General features: G+C 42.8%; 1 protein-coding gene across 2 annotated transcripts in view; it reads right to left on the bottom strand.

The window, feature by feature from the left end:
• Positions 1 to 5,263: 5,263 nt before the first annotated feature.
• The window catches only part of LOC147733238 (interferon regulatory factor 3-like), a 54,802-nt gene continuing 37,690 nt past the window's right edge, over positions 5,264 to 22,375 (bottom strand). For both annotated transcript variants that reach the window (XM_086957799.1, XM_086957800.1), the window contains exons 11-12: positions 16,144 to 16,259; positions 5,264 to 9,618 (exon numbers count right to left, since the gene is read on the bottom strand). In XM_086957799.1, the coding sequence (XP_086813925.1) occupies positions 9,454 to 9,618; positions 16,144 to 16,259 (281 nt within the window). In that variant the 3' untranslated portion in view covers positions 5,264 to 9,453. The remainder of the gene's footprint in view (positions 9,619 to 16,143; positions 16,260 to 22,375) is intronic.

Here is a 22,375-nt window from a genome sequence, read left to right as displayed (position 1 = left end):
GCTGGGCAGACGTATCCCCCTCGGAAATGTTGGTCCTTTTTTATGCAATTTTGTCATGTTTACTTATCTCCAGCCATAGTTTCTGCTTAAGAATTGCACAACAGCAATTTCCACTGTCTGCCTCCCCTCCCCTCCCCTCCACTATCAACACTAGTGGGTCAGCACTTGAAATTGCAGTGAGCGGGATGGACGAAGATCCCTGGAACTTAGTTTAGAGCTGAATAAATCGGAGCGGACATTTGTGTAGGCCTCACATCGCCTCATCTCTTCATTTTTTTTTTTAATTAGGGACTCTATTTAGGTGTTATTTCTTGGTGAATCCGATATTTTGATTTAAAAACTGTGTGTGTGGCACAGACGGAAAGCCTTCAAATTGTCAGTAAACTATCCTGAAATGTGAGGCTATCGGAAGAAAGCGAGCAGCCGGAAATGAAAGGTGTACATTCCAATCGTTTTTTCACAGAGGATGACAGACACTGTTTCCGAATCCTTAGCTATTGATTGTTATTAAGGGGTTTCCCAAACTTGTTTTTGCCGCCCTCCCCCTTTTGCCGCCCTAGGCAGCCGCCTAGGCTTGCCTAATGGTAGAAACGGCCCTGCCTCTGAAGTGACAAAAGGGGCCTCAAGTAAACACCACCCAGGCGCGATGGTATCAGTTACTTTCAAAGGCTTTTCTGCACCATCAGAAGCAGAGCCCATTGGTAAATTGGCTTGACCAGTGTGAAGGTCTCTAATTTGTGACCTTTTTAGATAAAAAAAGAGTCCATTCCACAGAAACAGAATGTGGGAGGGTAGTGAAGAACCTATATTTAGATAAGAGTATCCCCCAAAAAAAGTGTTACTAAAGGTAAGTAACTTTTTCTTCTGGTGGATACTTTTCACCGCAGAATCCTCACCTTGTCAATAAATATTGAAGCCATACCTTGTCCGATGCTGGATTTGTGGACTGGCTCAGACCAAAAAGTCCTGCAAGACCAAATGGGTAAATTGTCCATCCCTACGAATTAACTGTTGAGAAAGTAGTGCTTCACGAACATGCACACTGATGACCATGTAGTGGCCTGACAAATATCCAGGACAGGTAATCTGTGTGCCAACACAGTAGTAGCAGCCTTAGCTCAAGTGGAATGAGGTTGTAACCCGCCTTACCCTTCCTTGCCCCGGAAAAACCCACAAGGAGTTGATTGTACACTTGGAGGCCCCTGGTATGATCAATATAAAAAACTGAAGCCTCTCCTGTGAATCAAATGATGCAGGCTCCTCTTTCGAGAGGTGAGGCAGGTCAAAGCACCTCAGAAGGGTGTTAGCATGTCTGATGTGAAAGGGTGTTTCCACTTTTGGCATGAATGCTGCTCGTCCCCGAATAACCAGTTTTTCAGGAAAAAATTATGTGCATTTTGAGTTGACTGAGTGGTGAAGCTCGCTCAAATGCCAAGTCGATGTTTTTACAAATAAAAAGACAGGGCGGATTTACAAGAAAGTGATGCATCTGTAGAGATGCACAATTTTCCCTGCGGCACCCTGATAGCCACCATGGATGTGCCGTATTTACAATACGGTGCACCATGGTGCAAGGATAGACAGATGCATCAGAGATTCTTATGGTTTTGACGCAGTGACGCCTTATAAGTGACGCAGTGAAATCATGTAGATTTCACTGCATCACTTTTACGAGGCTTTCCTGCATAGGAACCCCAACCCTGCATACATTATACCTGATGCAGGTATAATGTGACACAGGGCTTTACAACGTGACACATCTTCCTAGATGCATCACGGTGTAAATTTGCTGCATTTTTTATGCTGCCGCTGCATCACAAAAGTGACACAACGGTGGCGCAAAAATGTTGCAAGGGGCTTGTAAATCTGCCCCACAGTTCTCAGTGTTAAAAGACGCAGTAGACAACTGTGCACTGGTTAAAAAGGGGTGCATATGACAAAGTTAAAGACCAGATATAAGTATCCCTGTGGAATCACAAAGGGCTTTTAAAGCAAACAAATGGAGCAAACTTTTGAGGAACTTGGACGCAACAGGCGATTTAAACAAAGAGGGCTGAACTGGCAACCGTAAAAAAAGCAGAAAGAAAGAACAGATAGTCCTTAACAGTGCCCAACACAAGTCCTTGTGGGCAGACGCAAAAACCAAACAACATTTCAGACAGTTTAACTTGTAGCAGATCAATCTGATGGGTTCTGTACCAAGCCAGAAACTTGTCCAGGCACCCGGTGCACACTTTTTTCATAGATGGGTGCTAGAATAACATCACTGACCTCAGAAGGAAGATCAAAGGAAACCAAGTACTGCTGTTCAGTCTCCACACATGGAGGTGCCAATTTGGGAGGCCAAGGTGCAGGACCCAGCCCTGTTTCTGACACTGTACATTCTCCTGAAGTGGCAGCTTGATCAGAGGACAGATGCTCGTACTCAGAATTCCTGGGTACCACACCCCCCTGGTCCAATGTGGCACCACTAAAAAGACTTGGGCCTGGTCAGTCTTGATCTTCAGAACTCAAGCCAGGAGAAGTGGAGTCGGGAAAGTATATACTAGTTCCAAGTTTCACTGTAGATGGGACACGCTCCTAAGAGAAAGCTGTCTTGAGAACTCTACTGTCCAAAAATGTTGACATTGCTCATTCTTATTAGTGGGGAAAAGATGGATGATCCACACCTAACCAACTTGCTCTGTTATCCCTGCTGAGTTGATATTTGACCAGCTCCTTATACTAAGATCATAATTTTGAAACTGTTGTCTCAAATCCTCAGGTGCACATGAGCTTGAGGGGGGCTGAGATAAAGCCTGGCTAGATCTTTACTGGGTATATGGTGCTGGGAGAGCTGAGAAGGCGCTATTGCATAAGGTGCCTGCGGCTGAGATAGCACTATAAATGTATATGATGCTGTGGGTGCTGTGGTAGTTATTGGCAAGATTTGTTGTAATCTCTGTTAAATCCTGGATGGAATTAGATAGTTTCCTCTAGTGCAGTGCCAACTGATCCTTCAGAACTCCCTGCAGACCAAGCATGTGCCATCTGGCTTCGTTGACTAGCAGGATGCAGGGTTCCAATAGTCTCAACACCATCCTCAGGGAGATCGAGGACAGAGGCTTAAACATCGGTATCATAGCCCAAATGTCTTTTACTCTCCACCCTAGGGGGAGACATGAAAATGCACCATGCCCAAGATGATGAGGATAGATAGGACCATCTGCGAAGGAGTGGTGTGGCTTTGGCACATGGATAGTGAACCCCAATGTTAGGAGGTTTGCTGTCATTTGGAGGTAGTCAACCACTGCCTGGGTTGAGCCCAGGTTTAGCAAACACTCATCAAAGTCGAGAAAGACGGGCCCACCCAACTCTGAAGGTGCATTGTGACCAAAGCAAATACTTTCATGAATATCCTAATGGCACCTGTAAGGCCAAAAGGGAGCACTGAAAACTAAAGAAGCACATATAATGCCTGTGGGCCTAGTGGATGGGAATGTGGTACTAGGCATCTACAGGTCCAATGCTTATTGGACCCAGGGCAGACAAAACCTGGGTCAGTGTGAGCATTTTGAGTTTATTCTTCCACAAAAAAGGTATTTAGAGGACAGAGAACTAAAATGGATGCAGCCATCTGTTCTTCGGCACAAGTAAGTAGCAGGAGTAACACCAATTTCTGCTTCCGGGGACGGACCCTCTCTATGGTTCTTTTGGCCAAAAAGGTCTACATCTGCTGCATCGAGGACTCCATCAGATGCTGATGTGCATAGAAGAAATAAGAAATGGGAGGGCGTGGCCCAGTTGGACATTTGGGATGACCCAAGTGATTGAAGAGATGTTTCACCACCCTTGAAGGAAATATCATATCCTGCCTTCTATAGGGTAAGTGTGTAAAAAAACAGATGCCGAAGAGGCAGGAGACTGGCTGGCACTTTGTCCATGATTCTCTGAGCGTGATCTCTGTGAGCTGTGGCCTCGAAAAGGCTGAGAAGGTTGTTGTGCCGGTGCCAGTGTCTGGAATTGGTGATATTAAAAACCCCTACCGTGTCCCGGAAAGGGCTGGAACTGTTGGTGAAAACTGTAGGTAGTGGCAGACAAACCAAGGAATTTTCTGTGCTGTAACATTTCATTTTTTAAATGATTCCAGAAGAGTGTGCTTACTCACTGAAGAAGCGAGATCCATCAAATAGCATGTCCATGGAGGGTGCCTCGATATCCCCAGAGAAGCCTGTATACCTCATTCAGGTCTGATGCCAGAGCAACACACTTGTTCCAATTGCATGACCCACGCAATCAGTCATGTCCAGGCCAAACTGATCAACAACGTTTGCTACATCCCAGTCATCTTAGGTGGTTTGGCTAAAGACGCCTGTAGGTTGTCTTGAACTACTCGTAAGATTTGGCCTACTATGTCCCATAATGCATAGGTGTCAGAGGCATTTGGCATTGACAGATCACAGAACAAGGCTGATAGAAGTGAACATGCACTTGTCAAAACACTTAGGGCCATAATTACAATAAATTACCAAAGCGCGGTGTAGCTCCAAAATTGCTAACCCCACGCTCCGTCAGTTTAAAAATGCAGGGATGCGATGTTATCACAAGAATGCAATGCACCCCTGCGTTTCACCTAGTGCTGCCGCTAAATCTAGCTGCCTAGCGCCAACGCAGGCACCAATGCAGTGAATGATTGTTCATGAGTAGGAAGGTGCCCCTTTCTTCTCATAAACAATTCATAATGGCGATTTGTAACTTCTACTGTGCTGCTTTGTGCAGCACACATAGAAGTTGCAACTCGTCATTATTTAATGATGGTTGATGTGAAAAAAGGGAAACCTTCCTGCACATGAACACCTTCCTGCACATGAACAATCACTGGTGGCGATTTGCTTTTTCTATGTGTGCTGCAAAATGCTGCACACAAGGAAACAGCAAACACAAAGAGAAATTAATAATTTCTCATCTCGTCAGATTTTAAGACCAGGTTTTCCCTGGTCTTATTTTTGGCACTGCCCCATATTTATGCCCCCCAAGCATTCTCCAAGAGCTATTATTGACTGGAGTAGCTTGCTCTTGCATGCAGCTTACTTGGATCTGACCTGGTTTTCATAGTGCTCTTATTCATTTGTGTTTGTTAGCAACATTATATACAAAGTGTTGTTCTGTCACCCAAATATTAGCTCCATCACAGGTTTAATCTATTACATTCATTTGCTTTTAAAAATCAGTTTGATACCTACACATAAGAACACATAAAACAGACTGATTTGGGGAGATCCAATAGGTGCTAACAAAATACTTTATTTACAGACAGAATAAGCAGTTTCAATATTCCCCGACAATCAACGATGCAAACTAATCTGAGGACTCGTAGAACACACACTACTTTGTGGAGATTCAATGGGCGTTAACAAAATATACATTTCTTTATTTACAGACAGAATAACCAGTTAAAAAACAATATTCCACAAAAAAACAATCATAAAAGTAAACTAAGCCTGCAGGGGAAAAGTGCAGGCAACGTACAAAGAAAAGCAATTTAGTGCAAATTCTTAGTGCATTTGGGGTTTCCTTAACAAAGTTCCTAATTTCCTGCATAGTGCATTTCATTGTTCCTTGTTGGCTCAGAATGGTCACGGTGTGGTTTCATTTGTTCGCTTTTGGAGAGGTCAGCAGCCTTGATCTCTCATATGGGGTGCAGGGTGTAATAACAGGCTAATGAGAGGCTCGTTGCAAGCTTATCTGGGATGTGCTCACTTTTCTTATTGAAGCAATCCTATTTTTTAGATTCTCTCCTCTAAAACAGAATTACACATGGATTCGTACATTTTCAAATCTCTAGTTATGGGCCCACCACTGTCAATTATATCACAATAGCTGACACGATGAATAATGTAGATATAACATGAAGCATGTTCAACTACAAGCAACTTGAGATGATTGATAAGTAAATCCTGTGATGAATTTTAACATTCCTGGATAGATGACCTACATTAGCCTTATGCATGTGGAGGACTACAGATGAAATGATACACATAAGCAACCTTGAAATTCTTTGATAGATATGTCCTTCCTCGATTTCTAGCTTGGCACCTGATACTCGAGGGAACAAATCAACTTGGAATTTCAAGGTTGAAACTTCTACACTTCCAACTATGCATGTGAACCAAAACTCCCCTATTTACATCTGAAAGTTTTTTTAAAACCCTTCTGCGCGAGTCAGATTATTTTTACTTGTGCAAGAGCAAGTAAGTGAACACTCTCTCAAGACTGGCTCTCACGAACACGGACATGGCTGTCTGGCAGAAAAATGCACACAGGAAGCTTGGCTTGTCAGTGCCAGAGCTCTCCCCTTTCAGTTTGAAGTGCTCCCACTCAAATATGGCAGTAGGGTGCAACTGAGAAGTGGACACACATCATTCCACAAGATGTTCCAAGATGGCACAAATGTATTAATGCAACCCCCTTGGCTGTGGCATCAACGAAAACGGCTAAACTCACACTCAAAATGTATAAATATTTTCTGATTTAAAAAAAAAAAATACAACTCGTAATTGTACTTAAATATGCACTGTTAGCAACAAAAACAAAAGGTACAAAAACACTCAACCAGTCTGAAACGATGCATCTTTGTTAGAGGGAATCCATCTGACCTTCACTGCACTGCAGCAGAAATCAGTATGTGAAAAAATAAAGAGACATATTTATTTGAATGTGCTTACTTGGGACCTCATATTGACTTATGGAAAATCAAATGTTATTTTGGCCTCCACAAAACCCCTTAATGGAATGATTACCTAGTGACTACCAGGAACGCAGGGTAGGTGAATACACGTTCACGTCAGATTTCTGTCATGCACCTTAGCAGTGACAAATGATCCCATTCAATATGGAATCTCAGAAGATTCTTGTCTGAAGTGATGAAAGTTTGTAATAACATCAGTGAGAGTGAGATCACAATGGAGTGATTTGTGATGCCAAACTCCGACTACCATAATTTGAAGTTGGTAAGCAGAGTTCAATTGTGTGTGAGAACGTTGAAGGTGATAGAGCAGCGGAGTAGAGTTCGAATGACACAAAACTTCAGCAATATCACTAACTATGAAATCACAAAATCAATTATATATAATGGTGCTCCCTCAATAAAGGCACCACCGAATATGTGATAATACCATTGTGGTATCGCTCCTTTAGCAATGATGTCACTGAGTAGTTCACAGGGGAAAAACACGTTGTCATACTATCAACAAAGACATCTCTGTATGTATTTATGGTTAGATTGTAGTTCTGTTGATATTACTCTATTAGTTATGACTTTAATGAAGATAGGACCATAGCGGAATGGCGTGATGGCGCACTGTCAATAATGACATACCCATAACTGTGATCGTACTGTTATGACACATTGCATTTCATCAATAATTAGTTTTACAAATATAGAGTACCCCTTTTTTCTATAAGGAAATCTAAATAGAATATTATGAAAAATGTAAACACATAAGGTTAAACATTTCAAAGGTGTATAAAGTAGGGCTGCTGTGTGCAATTCATCCAAGTGCCAATAACATGGTACCATGAAATTGGAGGGAAAAAATGGTTATACCAATCTAGGAACACCCCTACTTGACTCACAGACTAATGTATTACCTTTGTGTTTTAGTATGTTGCATGTGAAGTTGTGCTGATGTAGGTTTCTAAATTGCTCTTTGAGAAGTAATAAACAAAATAAACCATGTCAGTAATGACACCAGTCAACATAGTTGTAGTGGAATGAAGTATGAGGTCCTATCCTTAATATGCAGATCAGTCACTGGGGGATAGAAGTGGAATGCTTTTTGTTATGCCATACCCACAGTGGTAGCGTTATGTAAGGAAGCAGGTTAGCTAGCCATCTAAATGTAAAGCATATGTACATTTTCCAAACTAATTTTTTTTGGCCCTTAGGTAGGGTTTGTTTGCAGCTCCTTTATTGTCTATACCAAACGTCCAATATTTCTATGAATTTATTTTGAAGACCAGAAAGCATTTGCTTACTGTTTTGCAAACCTGTTCTTTTTGTCAATAGTGGCTCCAACACAATGTGCAAGTTGCATGGGAAGCCTAGAGGCTCAGACTACAAATTGTGCTTGCTCTTGCCTTTCATTCTTGTGATGGCGGGATGGTGTTAGTGTGAATTGGCAAATAAGTCTCACAATAAATTAATACCAGCAGCACAACAGCCACAAGACGACAGGAAAGGCTATTAGCTAATCTGCCGGTGTTGCACAATGGCATCACACACATGCTTAACCATCGCAGCTAACCTTCCATCCATTCATGCTTAACCCTTCAGCCAACCTTCCCATCCATTATCTTGTTTTCCACATCACACGCCACTTGCTTCAGGTGGAGTTAGCGTTCTAGCTTAGGTTTTATAGACATTATGATCCTTCCATGTTGTCTATATATACAATATTGCTGTGAACAGTCCTACTATGCATTTGCGGGTACATATTTTACAACCAAACTGTGGTGTGTGACGCTCTCTCCTTGCAAAGCTTGATTTTTAGCAAACCACTGTGCTACACGGCACACATCTCCAGAAACAAATTGCCGATTCACCTTTGAGTACTGGATCAGAACTCGGTTTCATCTTCTTCCATATGAACAGGAGATGCCAGCTCTCTCTCAAAAGAGAAGCAACTTCCAGTGAAATGGCCCTCATTCTTTTAGCAGACTGCAACTAGGTACAATGCATAACCTTTCACAAAGGTTACTCCTCTTCTCACCTAATTTAGGAGCACAGCCATTTCCAGAGTGCCTCTTCCCCCAATATGCAGATTTCTTCTTCATCCGCCTCTTTAAGATCAATCCTTCTTACTTTAATTTCTTCCTTCGGAGTTACATTAGCTAAAGTGCATTGCCTTTTGCAGCTCGTCTCACCTCCACCTTATCAGTACTCACCTCCACCTTATCAGTACTGTCGCTGAAGAGTCCTGATTAGCACTTCCTACTGGATGAAATAACCCAGTGGTTCATAGCACTAAAGAGTTGGATGATTTTCCTTCATTCCGTAAACAGATGTTCCCGCCACTGTAGTTCACAGTGAAAGGTTCTATTATAATAGGCCCGTCCTCTGGTAGTTCAGCAGTATAGGTACCACAATTTGTCACCAATGTCATTCTTCCAACAAGAGAGTAAACAGACTGTCAGGAGAATATGGATTCAGATGTGGTCTGCAATTGTTGCTTGTTCTTTTTCAACTTAGGAAACACTTTCTTTCCTGATACAGGTAAACGCTGGTACAGCATTATTTACCTCAATAGGTCCCTTTCGAGTCAAGACCTAGGCGGTTTACACTCTGGGTGGGACCACACTTTTTCCTACTCCCATATCCCTTTACATTCTATACAGAGGATTTTTACCAGGTAAAGTCTTCCTCTTGAGCATGCCATGCGCTGTCATTCTCTTATTTCTCCCACAGCAGAAAAATCAGTATGTCAGATCTATGTCCATTAAGGAGTAAGAATCAAGCAGATCGAAAAGGCTGCTGGAGCTGCTATTGGAAATTTGCAGGCTGATGGTTTCGCTATTCAAGGAGGAGGCTCCTTCTCCCTGGATGAGTTCATGAAAAAAACTGCAAAACCTGGGCACGATCTGGAAAAAAAAGAAAAATGTTATAATATATCGATCACTAACAGAATCTTCTTACAGACTAGACTCTCTGAGACTCAGATGAACAGCCTACTCATTGCTTAACAGGACTGATAAGCAGTGCTTAATTTGTGCCAGTGGTTATAGGTACTGGGCACCCGCACTCATTTTGTGGGACTGGATCTTAATTTAATCATCAGCCTTTGACCCACATCATGAGAGAGATAGGCTAAAAGTGAGTGTGTTAAGGTTTAATGAATAAAATATTTGCTGAAAGGGAAGATTTATGAAACATCTCCTAGAAAGAAGAAGCAAACCTTAGAGTTGAAAGAGAAAGCAAGAGAATCAAAGAGACAGTCAGAGGTGGATAAGGGTTGCAGTAAAAAGTATAAGAGAATCCTTGACTGTAAGGTAACCAACAACTTTGAGCAACTGTGTCAAGTTGCAACACCGAAAAGATGGATGTTGCTGAGAGCTTAGCAGAGTAGTGTGGGAAAATACCTCTTTCTGTTTGGTCACCCCTATTTTATGCTGATATTGCTGTTTTTATAACTGTGAATACTGTGGCACTGCTGTCCAGGTCCCAGTTTATGTGTAAAGTCACCTGTGGAAAGGAAGCAGTCTTGAGGCCTTACTGTGTATCCTGACCCCTGCAGACACACCTGTCACAATAACCAGTTTTGAATAGAAAAAGCACTACGTTGAAATATATAAGAAGTCACTACTACACTACTAAATTGGACTTGTAGCATAACAGGTTGTGTGGGTGATATTTAAAAGTGGTACATGCAAGAATGAAATGCTTGCATGTACCTACACTGACTGGACCTCCCAAAACAATTTTCACAGTAAAGGGCTCTAGTTATCCTATGAGGAATAACTAAAGAGCAGAATAAAATCATAAACCTGCAGTCTCCGGTTTGGAAAAATGTACTGGAATAACTCAAAACAATTTTTAAAGTTTAATTAATGTTTATAAAAAAATCTATTTCAGGGGTCAAATCGGTCTTTAGTAAATATTTAGAAGGGACTTTTAAAATGTTACTTTACATGACTGGGCATCCAGTGGGCTAATTAGCATTGGTTTGCTAGCACATGGCCTTGCCAGTGCTTCCCCATAAATAGGTAGGTGTGACAACTACTCCTAGAGCAGGGAGAATGGCTTAGACCTTTTCACAGCAAGACCTGGGTGTAAGGTATGTGAAGGATATCATCTCATGAAGGACAGCTGGACGGGGTCCAGGAATTTCATTAACTTGAACAGGACCAGGGTGAGGCCTTGCCATTTATACTAGAGTGTAGAGGGATGCCTGGGGAAAAGAAGCATTTGTTCCATAGGCCTTCTGTAGTCAGTTTGGCACAAGCCCAGTTGGAGGGGATGTTGGTCTCAGACCCAGTTTGGTATAGGTTGGGACTGCTAATTTTTCTTAAGCATACCCATGGGTGGCATATAGGATCTCTTTGAGGGCAGAAATATTCTGCCATGTTGGATTTGCCTCAGAATAGTGCGGCGTGGAATAGTTTCCCGTAAGGCCAAGACAATGTGCTGCAGAAGGGGGGCAAGGGTTGCCCCTGGGAATATTTTTCTAATTTTCTCCCATCAGCTTGCATATCCTCTGCTTGTAGTCCACACTGCAGGATACCCTAACTAACAGGCTTACCATTGCTCCTGACCAATCCCCCAAGCCTAAACCCTCTGATCCGATGTCATGTACAGGGGATAAGACGTCCGTCTGTACATCACACACTAGTAAAAACTAGTGGTTGCAGGAAAGGGTCAACTCAGCACAAGCATGCACAACTTAAGCCTCTTATTGAAAAAATATCCTCTTGTAAATTTTTCTGAAGGCCTCATGTGTCATTCTGGTAATTGCGTTGCCCACCCCACAAAGCCCTACGTTCCCAAGAGTTTTGGAAGGGAGACGTGTAGTGATGAAGAGGATCTGACTTCCTCATCACTGGCGAAAAGCGAGGAGGCAGCGATTAACATTGATCTAGACCCAGACTGCCAGTATACTAATGTTTTACAGCTACTGCCCACAACGTTGGACATCACCTCCCCATCTGAGCACCCTCTCTCAGAAGGCTCTTGCATCCTGGATCTAAATGGCGAAGCAATTCTCGATTCCTGAGAATTGTGTCACCCGAAGTCTCAATTGCGTTTTGCCTAGTAGATAAATCAGCTAGATTTACATTTAAAGCTGCGTGTCCTAAACCAGGGGTTTCCCACATTTTCAGTAGGATCACTGAAATAATATCGAGTGTCAAAATATCGACTAGCAAAAATATCGTGGACAAAATATCGACAGTCAAAATATCGAGTTTGTATCTACAAACAGGTAAGTACAAAAATATCGAGTACAAAATATCGTTTACAATAATATAGTTGTAAAAAATATCGACTTTATAAAAAACAGTGTTAAATTAAATTAATATTAAAATGTAATTACTAAAATATACTTAAAAATACTTACATTAACTTATAATAATTAAATAATAAATGAAAGTAATACAATTTTTTTTTACAATATTATTTGTTAAAACATATATATATTAACATACTATAATTAAATAAGATACTAAAAACTGACCCTGAACCCTAAAAATACCCCTTTACCCAAAAACCCAAAACTGACCCTGAACCCTAAAAATACCCCTTTACCCAAAAACTAAAAACTGACCCTAAACCCTAAAAATACCCCTTTACCCAAAAACTGAAAACTGACCCTGAACCCTAAAAATACCCCTTTACCCAAAAGCTGAAAACTGACCCTGAACCCTAAAAATACCCCTTTACCCAAAAACTGAAAACTGACCCTGAACCCTAAAAATACCCCTTTACCCTAAAACTGAAAACTGACCCTGAACCCTAAAAATACCCCTTTACCCAAAAACTGAAAACTGACCCTGAACCCTAAAAATGCCCCTTTACCCTAAAACTGAAAACTGACCCTGAACCCTAAAAATACTCCTTTACCCAAAATTAATCAATATTATTTAATTACCAATTAATTATTAATTAACAATAACAATAAAGTAAATATATTAGCACATTACCTGTAATTAATTTAATAATTAATATTATTTTACCCCAATTAATTACTTTACAATAACACAAAATTATATATATGTAAAATGTACTCTAATTAATGTAATTAACTAATTACAAATAATTAATTACCAATTAATTACTAAAAAAATATGTACTAAATTATATTAATTAATTAACTAATTAATATTAATTAATTATCAATTAATTGTTAATTAAAAATATTTACAAACATATATTAATTAATTCATTATTATTAAATTACTTCCCACCCTATTCCCCTATAAACCCACAACCCGCTACAGAATTACATTACGCAATTATTATAAAAACAAAATTAATTTAATAAAATATGTTATAACATTAATACACACTTTTCACACATATTATTACATAAATATACACTATAAAGTATTATATATCATTAAAAATTCGATATTTTTGCTATCTATATTTTATACAGTCGATATTACTTCACTTACCTTTAAAACGATATTTTGTAGTCGATATTCTGTCCAGTCGATATTTTGTCCAGTCTATATTTAAAAGTCGATATTATGTCCAGTCGATATTTTGGAGTCGATATTTTGTCTGTTTACCTTTCAGTAATACGAGTTACTTATATTTATTGCAATTGATCCAGAGCTACTAATATTAGTGTTGTACACATGAGACAAGATTACATTAGTGGCCACCTATGCAAGATTACCACCTGTGATCACCTCAGTGAAAGATTGTCAGCAGTAATGTATAAAAGGCTTACTAAATTTTAAATCTGCAAGGGTAATACAAAACAGAAACAGATGCAATTCCCACTAGAGCCAAAGCAGTAATACCAAGGTAATAATAATGTTTGTAATACGTCTATTGGTGTTGCATGATCTACCATTCAAATTTCAGCTTTAAATTTATTTTGGAAATTATGGGTTCTGAAAATACACACTTATCTATTTTGGTATACATATAGTAATTCAACCAAGCAAAAGCTTGTATTTTAGTTCAATTGGGTGAACACACGAGAGCTACTCAAATGTAGCGGGAGAGCACTAGGAGGTCCCAAGCTTCTCTTTGGGAAAGCCTGCTATAGACCCATCTTGGGGACAAACTATTCCACTCAAGAGGTAGAACCATCCTCATCTTCTTTATCTTTCATTCATTCATTCAGGTCATGGTCATAGGAAGAGCAACAGTAATGTTATTAAGTGTTGCCAGGATCATGTCCTAAACATAAAATGCCCTTTGTGATGCTGTTGGACCTAGTGGACAGTAGTGTCTTGACCTAGGGCTCAATCAACCTCACTTTGATAAGACATTGAACCCAGAGAATATTTTTTCTTCTGTGCAACACCACCCACTCCGCTGAATGCAGAAGTCCATTCTTATGCACACGAAACCCAAGATTACCAACATTGGTGTCAACAAATACTATAACTCAATCAGCAGTTTTCTCTTCGGTGAGCCCTTACTGAAAGACATTTCAAAGTCTGTTAATGTCTTGCCTTTTCAGGACTGCATCCAATCTAAAATTAAAAGTTTTCTTCATAAGATGGGTTTCTGAATTGGCCTGGGTTGGGGTGGAGTGCACCACCAGTCCCTGAGACCAGCTCTTTCACTGATTCTTCCCTCACAGCTATGTTCGTCTAAACTCCCATATCTGTGAAGGAAGATTCCTGGGAATAAGAAGAGGAGTCCGTGGAGACTAACACAGCAGAGGCAACCTATAGCCCCCTGAAATCCCTTTCAGTTTTAATTCAAGTAAACGTTCCTTCTTTATCTAGGTGTCCTCCTCAATTTCTGCGAGTTGGGGATTGGCATTGCTTCCCCTTTGTATTTCCCTAATCTTCAAACCATAGTGTCTTTCTTCATAATCATGATGGCTCAATTTCATAACACCCTTCATTTTTACCTGTTCCTCACTATCAATCTCCTCCATTCGCTAGGCTTCATAATGAACTCCAAGAGGTCTGTCTGCTTCTCTTCCAAAAAGAAGGATTTTGTGGGGTTCATAGTAGGTCCGCGCTCCTGTGTACCGAGACTCCTCAGGGACAAATTCTGCTGAATTCGGAGGGAGCTCGGTCTAGTCCTCCCTCATTGTCCCTGCCCTTGTGCAATTGAGTTAGCCTCATAGACTCATTTCCTCCATACAGGCCCTATTGCACTCAGATTACTCTGGGAGGGACTGCGGGGGGACATTTAAGCTGGCGGTTAATGAACATGGAAGCTTGAAATGGCAAGACCATTAATAGCTCCTTTCTGTATCTAGTTATAGAATCAGATGTGAGAAACCTCAGCAAGGGTGCCAACCTCTAGGACATCTCTACAGGGGCTCGGGTTCCAAGAGTAATCTTCTGTCCATACCAACTCTTAGTAACATCTTGTAGGAACCTTCATTAACAAAAGCTTGCTCTAACACAAGTCTAACTGCTGTAGCCTCCTCTGGATGGACTGCATATTAGCAGTCCGATACATGAACAGACTGGGAAGGCTTGAATTAGGGAAGTTAGCTGCTTTCTACCTGAATCAGTACATTTTTACCTAAAAAGGAACTTCACAATCAAGGTGGAATATCTTATGCCAATTCCAATAATACAATCTGCTGAAGAATTAGATTGAAAGATTTGGGCTAAATAGCCAATGTACTGGGTATTGAATCACAGTGCTATTGTTAAAAAGCAAGCATAGAGCAAATACTTTACAAAATTCCCAAAAGCCTTTAAAACGAAGATTAAATTAAACAATCTGAAGTAGAACATTCAAAATGGCAGCACAACAAAAGGCCCTTCATAGTAGCAATGATTCTGACATTGTAAGGATGGAAGTAAGCACAAATGCACAGGCCATAATTGGACTACCAAGGTGACTACACCAACAAGCCGTGTAGTGATGCCAAAGTAGTAACAGTGTACAGAGGTGGGGGGAGGCGAGTGTGCATGGAAAGTAGGACCTCTATTTTGGCACATAATTTAGGAGAGAAATAACTTTTGGTGAGGAATGTGAGGTTGGTGGGAAACTGATATTTCCTCGTAAAACATTTTTTTTTGCCTTGGAGGGTATTCATCTGGTTGAATTAACCAACATGAGCAATGTAATCCTAACACAAATTTCATCTTTCAGATTTTGGCAGTTTAAGATTATCTAGCCCACCCCCAATTCCTCATGACCCTATTACATTATGCCACTCGCCATAATTTTGCCATCCCATTCATAGTATCCTGCCCATCTCTGTCAAGCATTAGTCTTGCGACAGATTTCACCACCCCCACTTTCAGCCATCAGACCTCCCCCACCTTGTCACTGATTTGGCCCCCAGTGTAAATGGTAAGAGAATCTGGAAGTTGACACAGCAAAGAAGTGCCTATGTTTGCCTTAGCCATAAGTGACAAACTACATTACAAACAAATATGTACTAACAAAATATTGACAGGAAGCTGAAAAAGCATGGAAAATAAATAGGTTTAAAAAAAGCAGTCTTTCCTCACCTTTACTAGAATCAGCTTCTTCTCCTTGGGTTTCTCCGTCAGCCATTGCCCAAAGCAGAGGTAGAGGCTGTAGTCCGGTGATGCACGACGTGTCTGTTGACGGTATTCTTTCAACTCTGTAACATATTATTCGGGAACATTTAGCAACAAAGTGAAAACCATTAAAACAAATGGATTGCATTTATATAACAGCGATGAATTTCTTTCCTATATTGATGTCCTTTGAGGTTGTGACGCCAACTAAGTGGATCACGCCACTTGAGATAATACAATATTTTCAAAATAACTCATAATTGGGGTATAGGGCAGTGAGAGGCAAGCAGGAAAATGAGGACACACATTTAAAAGCACACATGAAAGAAAATCTGCTCTCCTGCAATGGTCAAAACACCAGCAGACAAAGCCAGAGTAAGAAATGGTGTGGCTTCATTTCAAGCTGTATTGGGAAGGGATTACAATGAGAGGGTAAGAATTGCAGCCCACCCTCCCCAAAATGTTGCTGTCGGAAGAAAGGACAGAGATTTACACATTACATGGAGATGATAGTAGTGGGTGGAGTCCGTGTGGGGTGCAAATGGGCTGATAATTGGGGCGGTAGAGGATTCCTCAATCAAGGCATGGAAAGGGATGCTTGGAGAATGTGACTTGATGATTTCCAAGGGGTGACAGAGGAGGCAAACAGGATGATATGCAATGTCAAGTGATTTGTGTTTATAGGAGGGTTGTATGGTGGGCCGGTAGTGGGAGGGTTGTATGGTGGGGTGGTAGAGGCGTAAAGCCCCTACGGTCTGACGCCATTTTATGTAGACCCTGACTCCTTGTTAGTTAATAGAGGTCGCCTCTTTCCCATTCATACACAATGGAATTTGCTATATTCCCTGATCTATGCATAATCATTGTCATGCCTGCCCTTAGACACAGGTACCACCAGCCCTTATCTTTCTTAGAACTGTGAAAGTGTCAAACCACTCGATTAATGACATAGATTCAACATGTGATGCAACATTCGTCTGGATCAAATGTCTATTCTTTCAAGGTTAAATAAGAACACATACAGGTATGTAACCAATATATTGTGGCCAGAATTGACATCCTTTTACCTTATATGTTCATAAGGAAACATCTGGGACGCACACCTTGATGCACAAAATCTATGTCAGACATTCCAATTTCTGATATGATTGAAGGGCTTATTTACAAGCACCTTGTGCCACCGATGCGCTACTTTTTGTGACGCACCAGCGGTGCATTTTGCTGCCCCATATTACATGGGGAGGAAAAGCCACCCTGCATGACTTTTCCTGTCCTTGTAAATATGGCTTCTTTACACGTAGCACTTTGCGTGAAAGAGCATTCCATGGGTGTTGCTGTGGGTGTTCCCATACAACACCCATGGAACCTGACACATGAAATCGAGAACCTTGAAATGCGTCTGAATGCTACACCTCCCCATGGGACACGTAGGGAGGCGCAACGAGGAGAAATGTATTAATTTCTCCTTGTTTTTTTCCTCTTTCTACATGTGCTGCATTCTGCAGCACACATAGAACGAGGAAATCACCTCTGGTGATTGTTTATGTACAGGAAAGTGTCCATTCCTGCACATAAACAATCGATTCGATTCGAGAAATCTTTATTTCGATCACAAGATCATAAAAGATGCATTACATTTCATACAAAATTTAAAAACGTATTAAACAACAGTAGTGATCCAATAATAAAAAAACAGTAATAAAATAAAGTGCCGCAATTTCAGTCTATCTCAAGTCGACCAATCTTTTTATACAAGCCTTTTTATCCGTCGGCTTCGAGCATACCACATAGAAGTTAAAAATTTAGACAGGGCAAAAACTACAGTAGGGGATAAGTCTGTCTTTAAAACTCTATAGGCGGTTTGGAAAGATCTAAATCCCAAATTCCTGAGTAAGGGAACTAGCCAGTATTTCCTGCTCCTCTCATAGCCTTTGCAGAAAAAGACTACATGAACATCGTTCTCCTTTGGATATGCGCATACCGGACAAGTTTCTATGGAGGAGCGACATGACCAGGATGCAGTGAATGATGCTAAGGGAAGAGTTCCATATCTCCATTGGAGAAATAATTTCCTAGTTACATAAACAATCATTAAAAAAGGAAAATGCTACTTACCAGTATGCATCTGTTCTTGGCATGTAGAGCTGCAGAGTTACACACTGTGCATAGATCGCCACCTAGTGTTGAGCCTGGATGTCTGCAGTTGTTTTTGTCGTGAAAAGTCTTTGGAAGTCACAGAATAGGTGACTCCTCATTTGGACAATAATGTGCATGGGCATTGGCTCCATCCTTAGATTGTTTTTGCCAGCAGGGAAATTATGGAGTTTGTGGGAAACAGGAAGGATGCTCATGAAATCTGTGTCTCATTAAGATAGTACTGGACCAGATAAAGGTAGCCGGGGAGACGGGTGGGTGTGTTTAACTCTGCAGCTCTACATGCCAAGAACAGATGCATACTGGAAAGTAGCATTTTCCGTTCGAGGCATATGAGCTGCAGATTACACACTGTACATAGATTGGTAGTTTGGTCTGCCCTGTTCCCATGATGCACTGGGCCAGGGACAGACTAATTTGCATATAGCCAGGTTCTGAGCTGGGATGGTGCAGTGAGCTAAAAAAACGGTGTTGGATCAAGCCCTGATCTCTTGACTGGGTGAGAGTATTCTGCTTAATTCAGAAACTCTGTCCATCACCACCCCCTTTTGCTTAATTGTGAAAATAATACTGGCAGCTCTACAGATTGATTGAGGTGGAAGGGTGAAATTACTTTTGGAAGAAATTTAGGATTGGTACGGAGAACAACCTTATTATGATGCATTTGCAGAAAAGGTTCTTGAATGGTTAATGCTTGTAGCTCACTAACTCTTCTTAGAGAAGTAATAGCTACTAGGAAAGCAACTTTCCAAGTTAAGAATTGCAACTCACATTTATGTAAAGGTTCAAATGGAGGTCCCATTAACCGTGTGAGAACAATGTTTAAATTCTACACCGGTGAAGGTGGTGCTCTTGGAGGAATTATTCTTTTGAAGCCCTCCATAAAAGCTTTTATGGCAGGTAGGAGTGATAGATGTTGTCTATTTTGTAGGTATGCTGCAATGGCAGCAATATGCAGTAAAATAGATGTGTGCGCTAAGATACATCTTTGGAGGTGTAATAAGTATCCCATGATGTGTTGAATAGACACATCTAGAGGATTGATGTCGTTATGGCAGTATATTACAAAACGCTTCCACTTGGCTGCATAACATGCCCTAGTGGTGGGACGTCTAGCTTCTTTAATGACGCTCATACAGTCAGGAGGAAGGGTAAAATAACCAAACTCTAGGACTTCAGGAGCTAGATTGCTAGGTTGAGCTAAGTTGGGTCTGGGTGTCTGATTTCTCCACGGTTCTGGGTTAGGAAGCGCAGAGAGAGGCGTAGCTTTTGGTGCGGTACCACAGATAGTTGCAGCAGTGTGGTGTACCACGGTTGTCTGGCCCAAGTTGGAGCAACTAGAATGAGAGTGAGGAAATGTTGCTGAAGTTTGCGCACCATTAGTGGAAGCAGTGGGGGAGGTGGAAAAGCGTACGCAAATTTGCCGGACCAGTTCATCCATATCGCATTGCCTTTGGACAGCGGGTGTGGATACCTGGCGGCGAAGGATGGGCATTAAGCATGGCCGTAAAATCCGTTCCGTTTGCGGATTTTCTGCAATTTCACGGTCCGCGAATCTCGCGAAATTGCAGAAAAATCCACGAAATCGCGTTCGGGACGGATTTTCAAAAACTGAAGTGCATGAAGCACTTACAGGGTTACAGCAGGTGCCCAAGTTGAAGCTAATTTCTTTGTAACAATTTACAAAAGTGTTACAAAGAAATTAACTTCAACTTGGGCACCTGCTGTAACCCTGTAAGTGCTTCCTGAGCGGCGCCTCCAGAGTTGTTGCCTACTTGCAACTATTCTCTGACCCTGCTCTGACCCTCGAAGCAGGGTCAGAGAATAGTTACAAGTATGGCACAATGCTCCAGGCTGTCACAAAAATTAAACCACAACAGGAAGCACTTACAGATAAGGAAGCAGGTGCCGGACTTGATGCTCAAATCCAGTAACACATTAACCAGCCCCCGGTTGAGGCTTGGCAAGTGTGCTTTTTCCCCATAATCTACAGTGGTGAACCACAGGGTGCTGTGATGAACCAGAAGGTGCAGTTGTGACCCAGAGGGTGGCAGTGGTGAACCAGAGGGTGGCAGTGGTGAACCAGAGGGTGGCAGTGGTGATCCAGAGGGTGGCAGTGGTGATCCAGAGTGTGGCAGTGGTGATCCAGAGGGTGGCAATGGTGAACCATGGCAGTGGTAAACCAGAGGGTGCCAGTGGTGAACCAGAGGGTGGCAGTGGTGAACCAGAGGGTGGCAGTGGTGAACCAGAGGGTGACAGTGGTGAACCAGAGGGTGGCAGTGGTGAACCAGAGGGTGACAGTGGTGAACCAGAGGGTGACAGTGGTGAACCAGAGGGTGGCAGTGGTGAACCAGAGGGTGGCAGTGGTGAACCACAGGGTGGCAGGGGTGAACCAGAGGGTGGCAGGGGTGAACCAGAGGGTGGCAGGGGTGAACCAGATGGTGGCAGGGGTGAACCAGATGGTGGCAGGGGTGAACCAGATGGTGGCAGGGGTGAACCAGATGGTGGCAGGGGTGAACCAGAGGGTGGCAGTGGTGAACCAGAGGGTGGCAGTGGTGAACTAGAGGGTGGCAGTGGTGAACCAGAGGGTGGCAGTGGTGAAACAGAGGGTAGCAGTGGTGAACCAGAGGGTGGCAGTAGTGAAACAGAGGGTGGCAGTGGTGAACCAGATGGTGGCAGGGGTGAACCAGAGGGTGGCAGTGGTGAACCAGAGGGTGGCAGTGGTGAACCAGAGGGTGGCAGTGGTGAACCAGACGGTGGCAGGGGTGAACCAGAGGGTGGCAGGGGTGAACCAGAGGGTGCTTGTGATGAACCAGAGGGTGGCAGTGGTGAACCAGAGGGTGGCAGTGGTGAACCAGAGGGTGGCAGTGGTGAACCAGAGGGTGGCAGTGGTGAACCAGAGGGAGCTGTTATGAAGCAGAGGGCGGCAGTGATGAACCAGAGGGTGGCAGTGGTGAACCAGTGGGTGCTGTGATGAACCAGAGGATGGCCGTGATAAACCAGAAGGTGGCAGTTGTGAACCAGAGGGTGGCAGTGATGAACCACAGGGTGGCAGTGATGAACCAGAGGGTGGCAGTGATGAACCAGAGGGTGGCACTGGTGAACCAGAGGGTGCTGTGGTGAACCAGAGGGTGGCAGTGATGATCCAGAGGGTGGCAATAATGATCCAGAGGGTGGCAATAATGAACCAGAGGGTGGCAGTGATGAACCAGAGGGTGGCAGTGATGAACCAGAGGGTGGCAGTGATGAACCAGAGGGTGGCAGTGGTGAACCAGAGGGTGGCAGTGATGAACAAGAGGGTGGCAGTGATGAACAAGAGGGTGACAGTGGTGAACCAGAGGGTGGCAGTGGTGAACCAGAGGGTGGCAGTGGTGAACCAGAGGGTGGAAGTGGTGAACCAGAGGGTGGCAGTGATGAACCAGAGGGTGGCAGTGGTGAACCAGAGGGTGGCAGTGGTGAACCAGAGGGTGGCAGTGGTGAGCCAGAGGGTGGCAGTGATGACCAAGAGGGTGGCAGTGGTGAACCAGAGGGTGGCAGTGGTGAACCAGAGGGTGGCAGTGATGAACCAGAGGGTGGCAGTGGTGAACCAGAGGGTGGCAGTGGTGAACCAGAGGGTGGCAGTGGTGAACCAGAGGGTGGCAGTGACGAACCAGAGGGTGGCAGTGGTGAAGCAGAGGGTGGCAGTGATGAACCAGAGGGTGGTGCTGCTAAACTGCCCGGAAGCCCTGTGGGTGTGATCCCCTGCGCTGCTGAGCTGCCCAGGGGCTGTGAGCCCACGCGCTACTGAACTGCCCCGGGGCCCAGTGGGTGTGAGCCCCTGTGCTGCTGAACTGCCCTGGAGCCCTCTCAGAGTGAAAATCATTTGTGCTCAATTGCCTGGGAGCCCTCTGGGTGTGAGCACACATTGTGCTAAGTGTCACCCTGCTCCCAGTACATTTATACCTGTACCGCACAGCACCATTATGCTCTTGCACCATGAGGTCTGAAGCCTGGATGCTCCTGATCCGTGTATGTGGTACCACCGTCTGGTGCAGTGAAAATGTAA

The sequence above is a fragment of the Lissotriton vulgaris genome, chromosome 2_1, assembly GCF_964263255.1.
Source record: "Lissotriton vulgaris chromosome 2_1, aLisVul1.2, whole genome shotgun sequence".
Classification (NCBI taxonomy): Eukaryota; Metazoa; Chordata; class Amphibia; order Caudata; family Salamandridae; genus Lissotriton; species Lissotriton vulgaris.
Note: the sequence above shows the minus strand (reverse complement) of the source record. Positions and strands in the feature narration are given on the sequence as shown.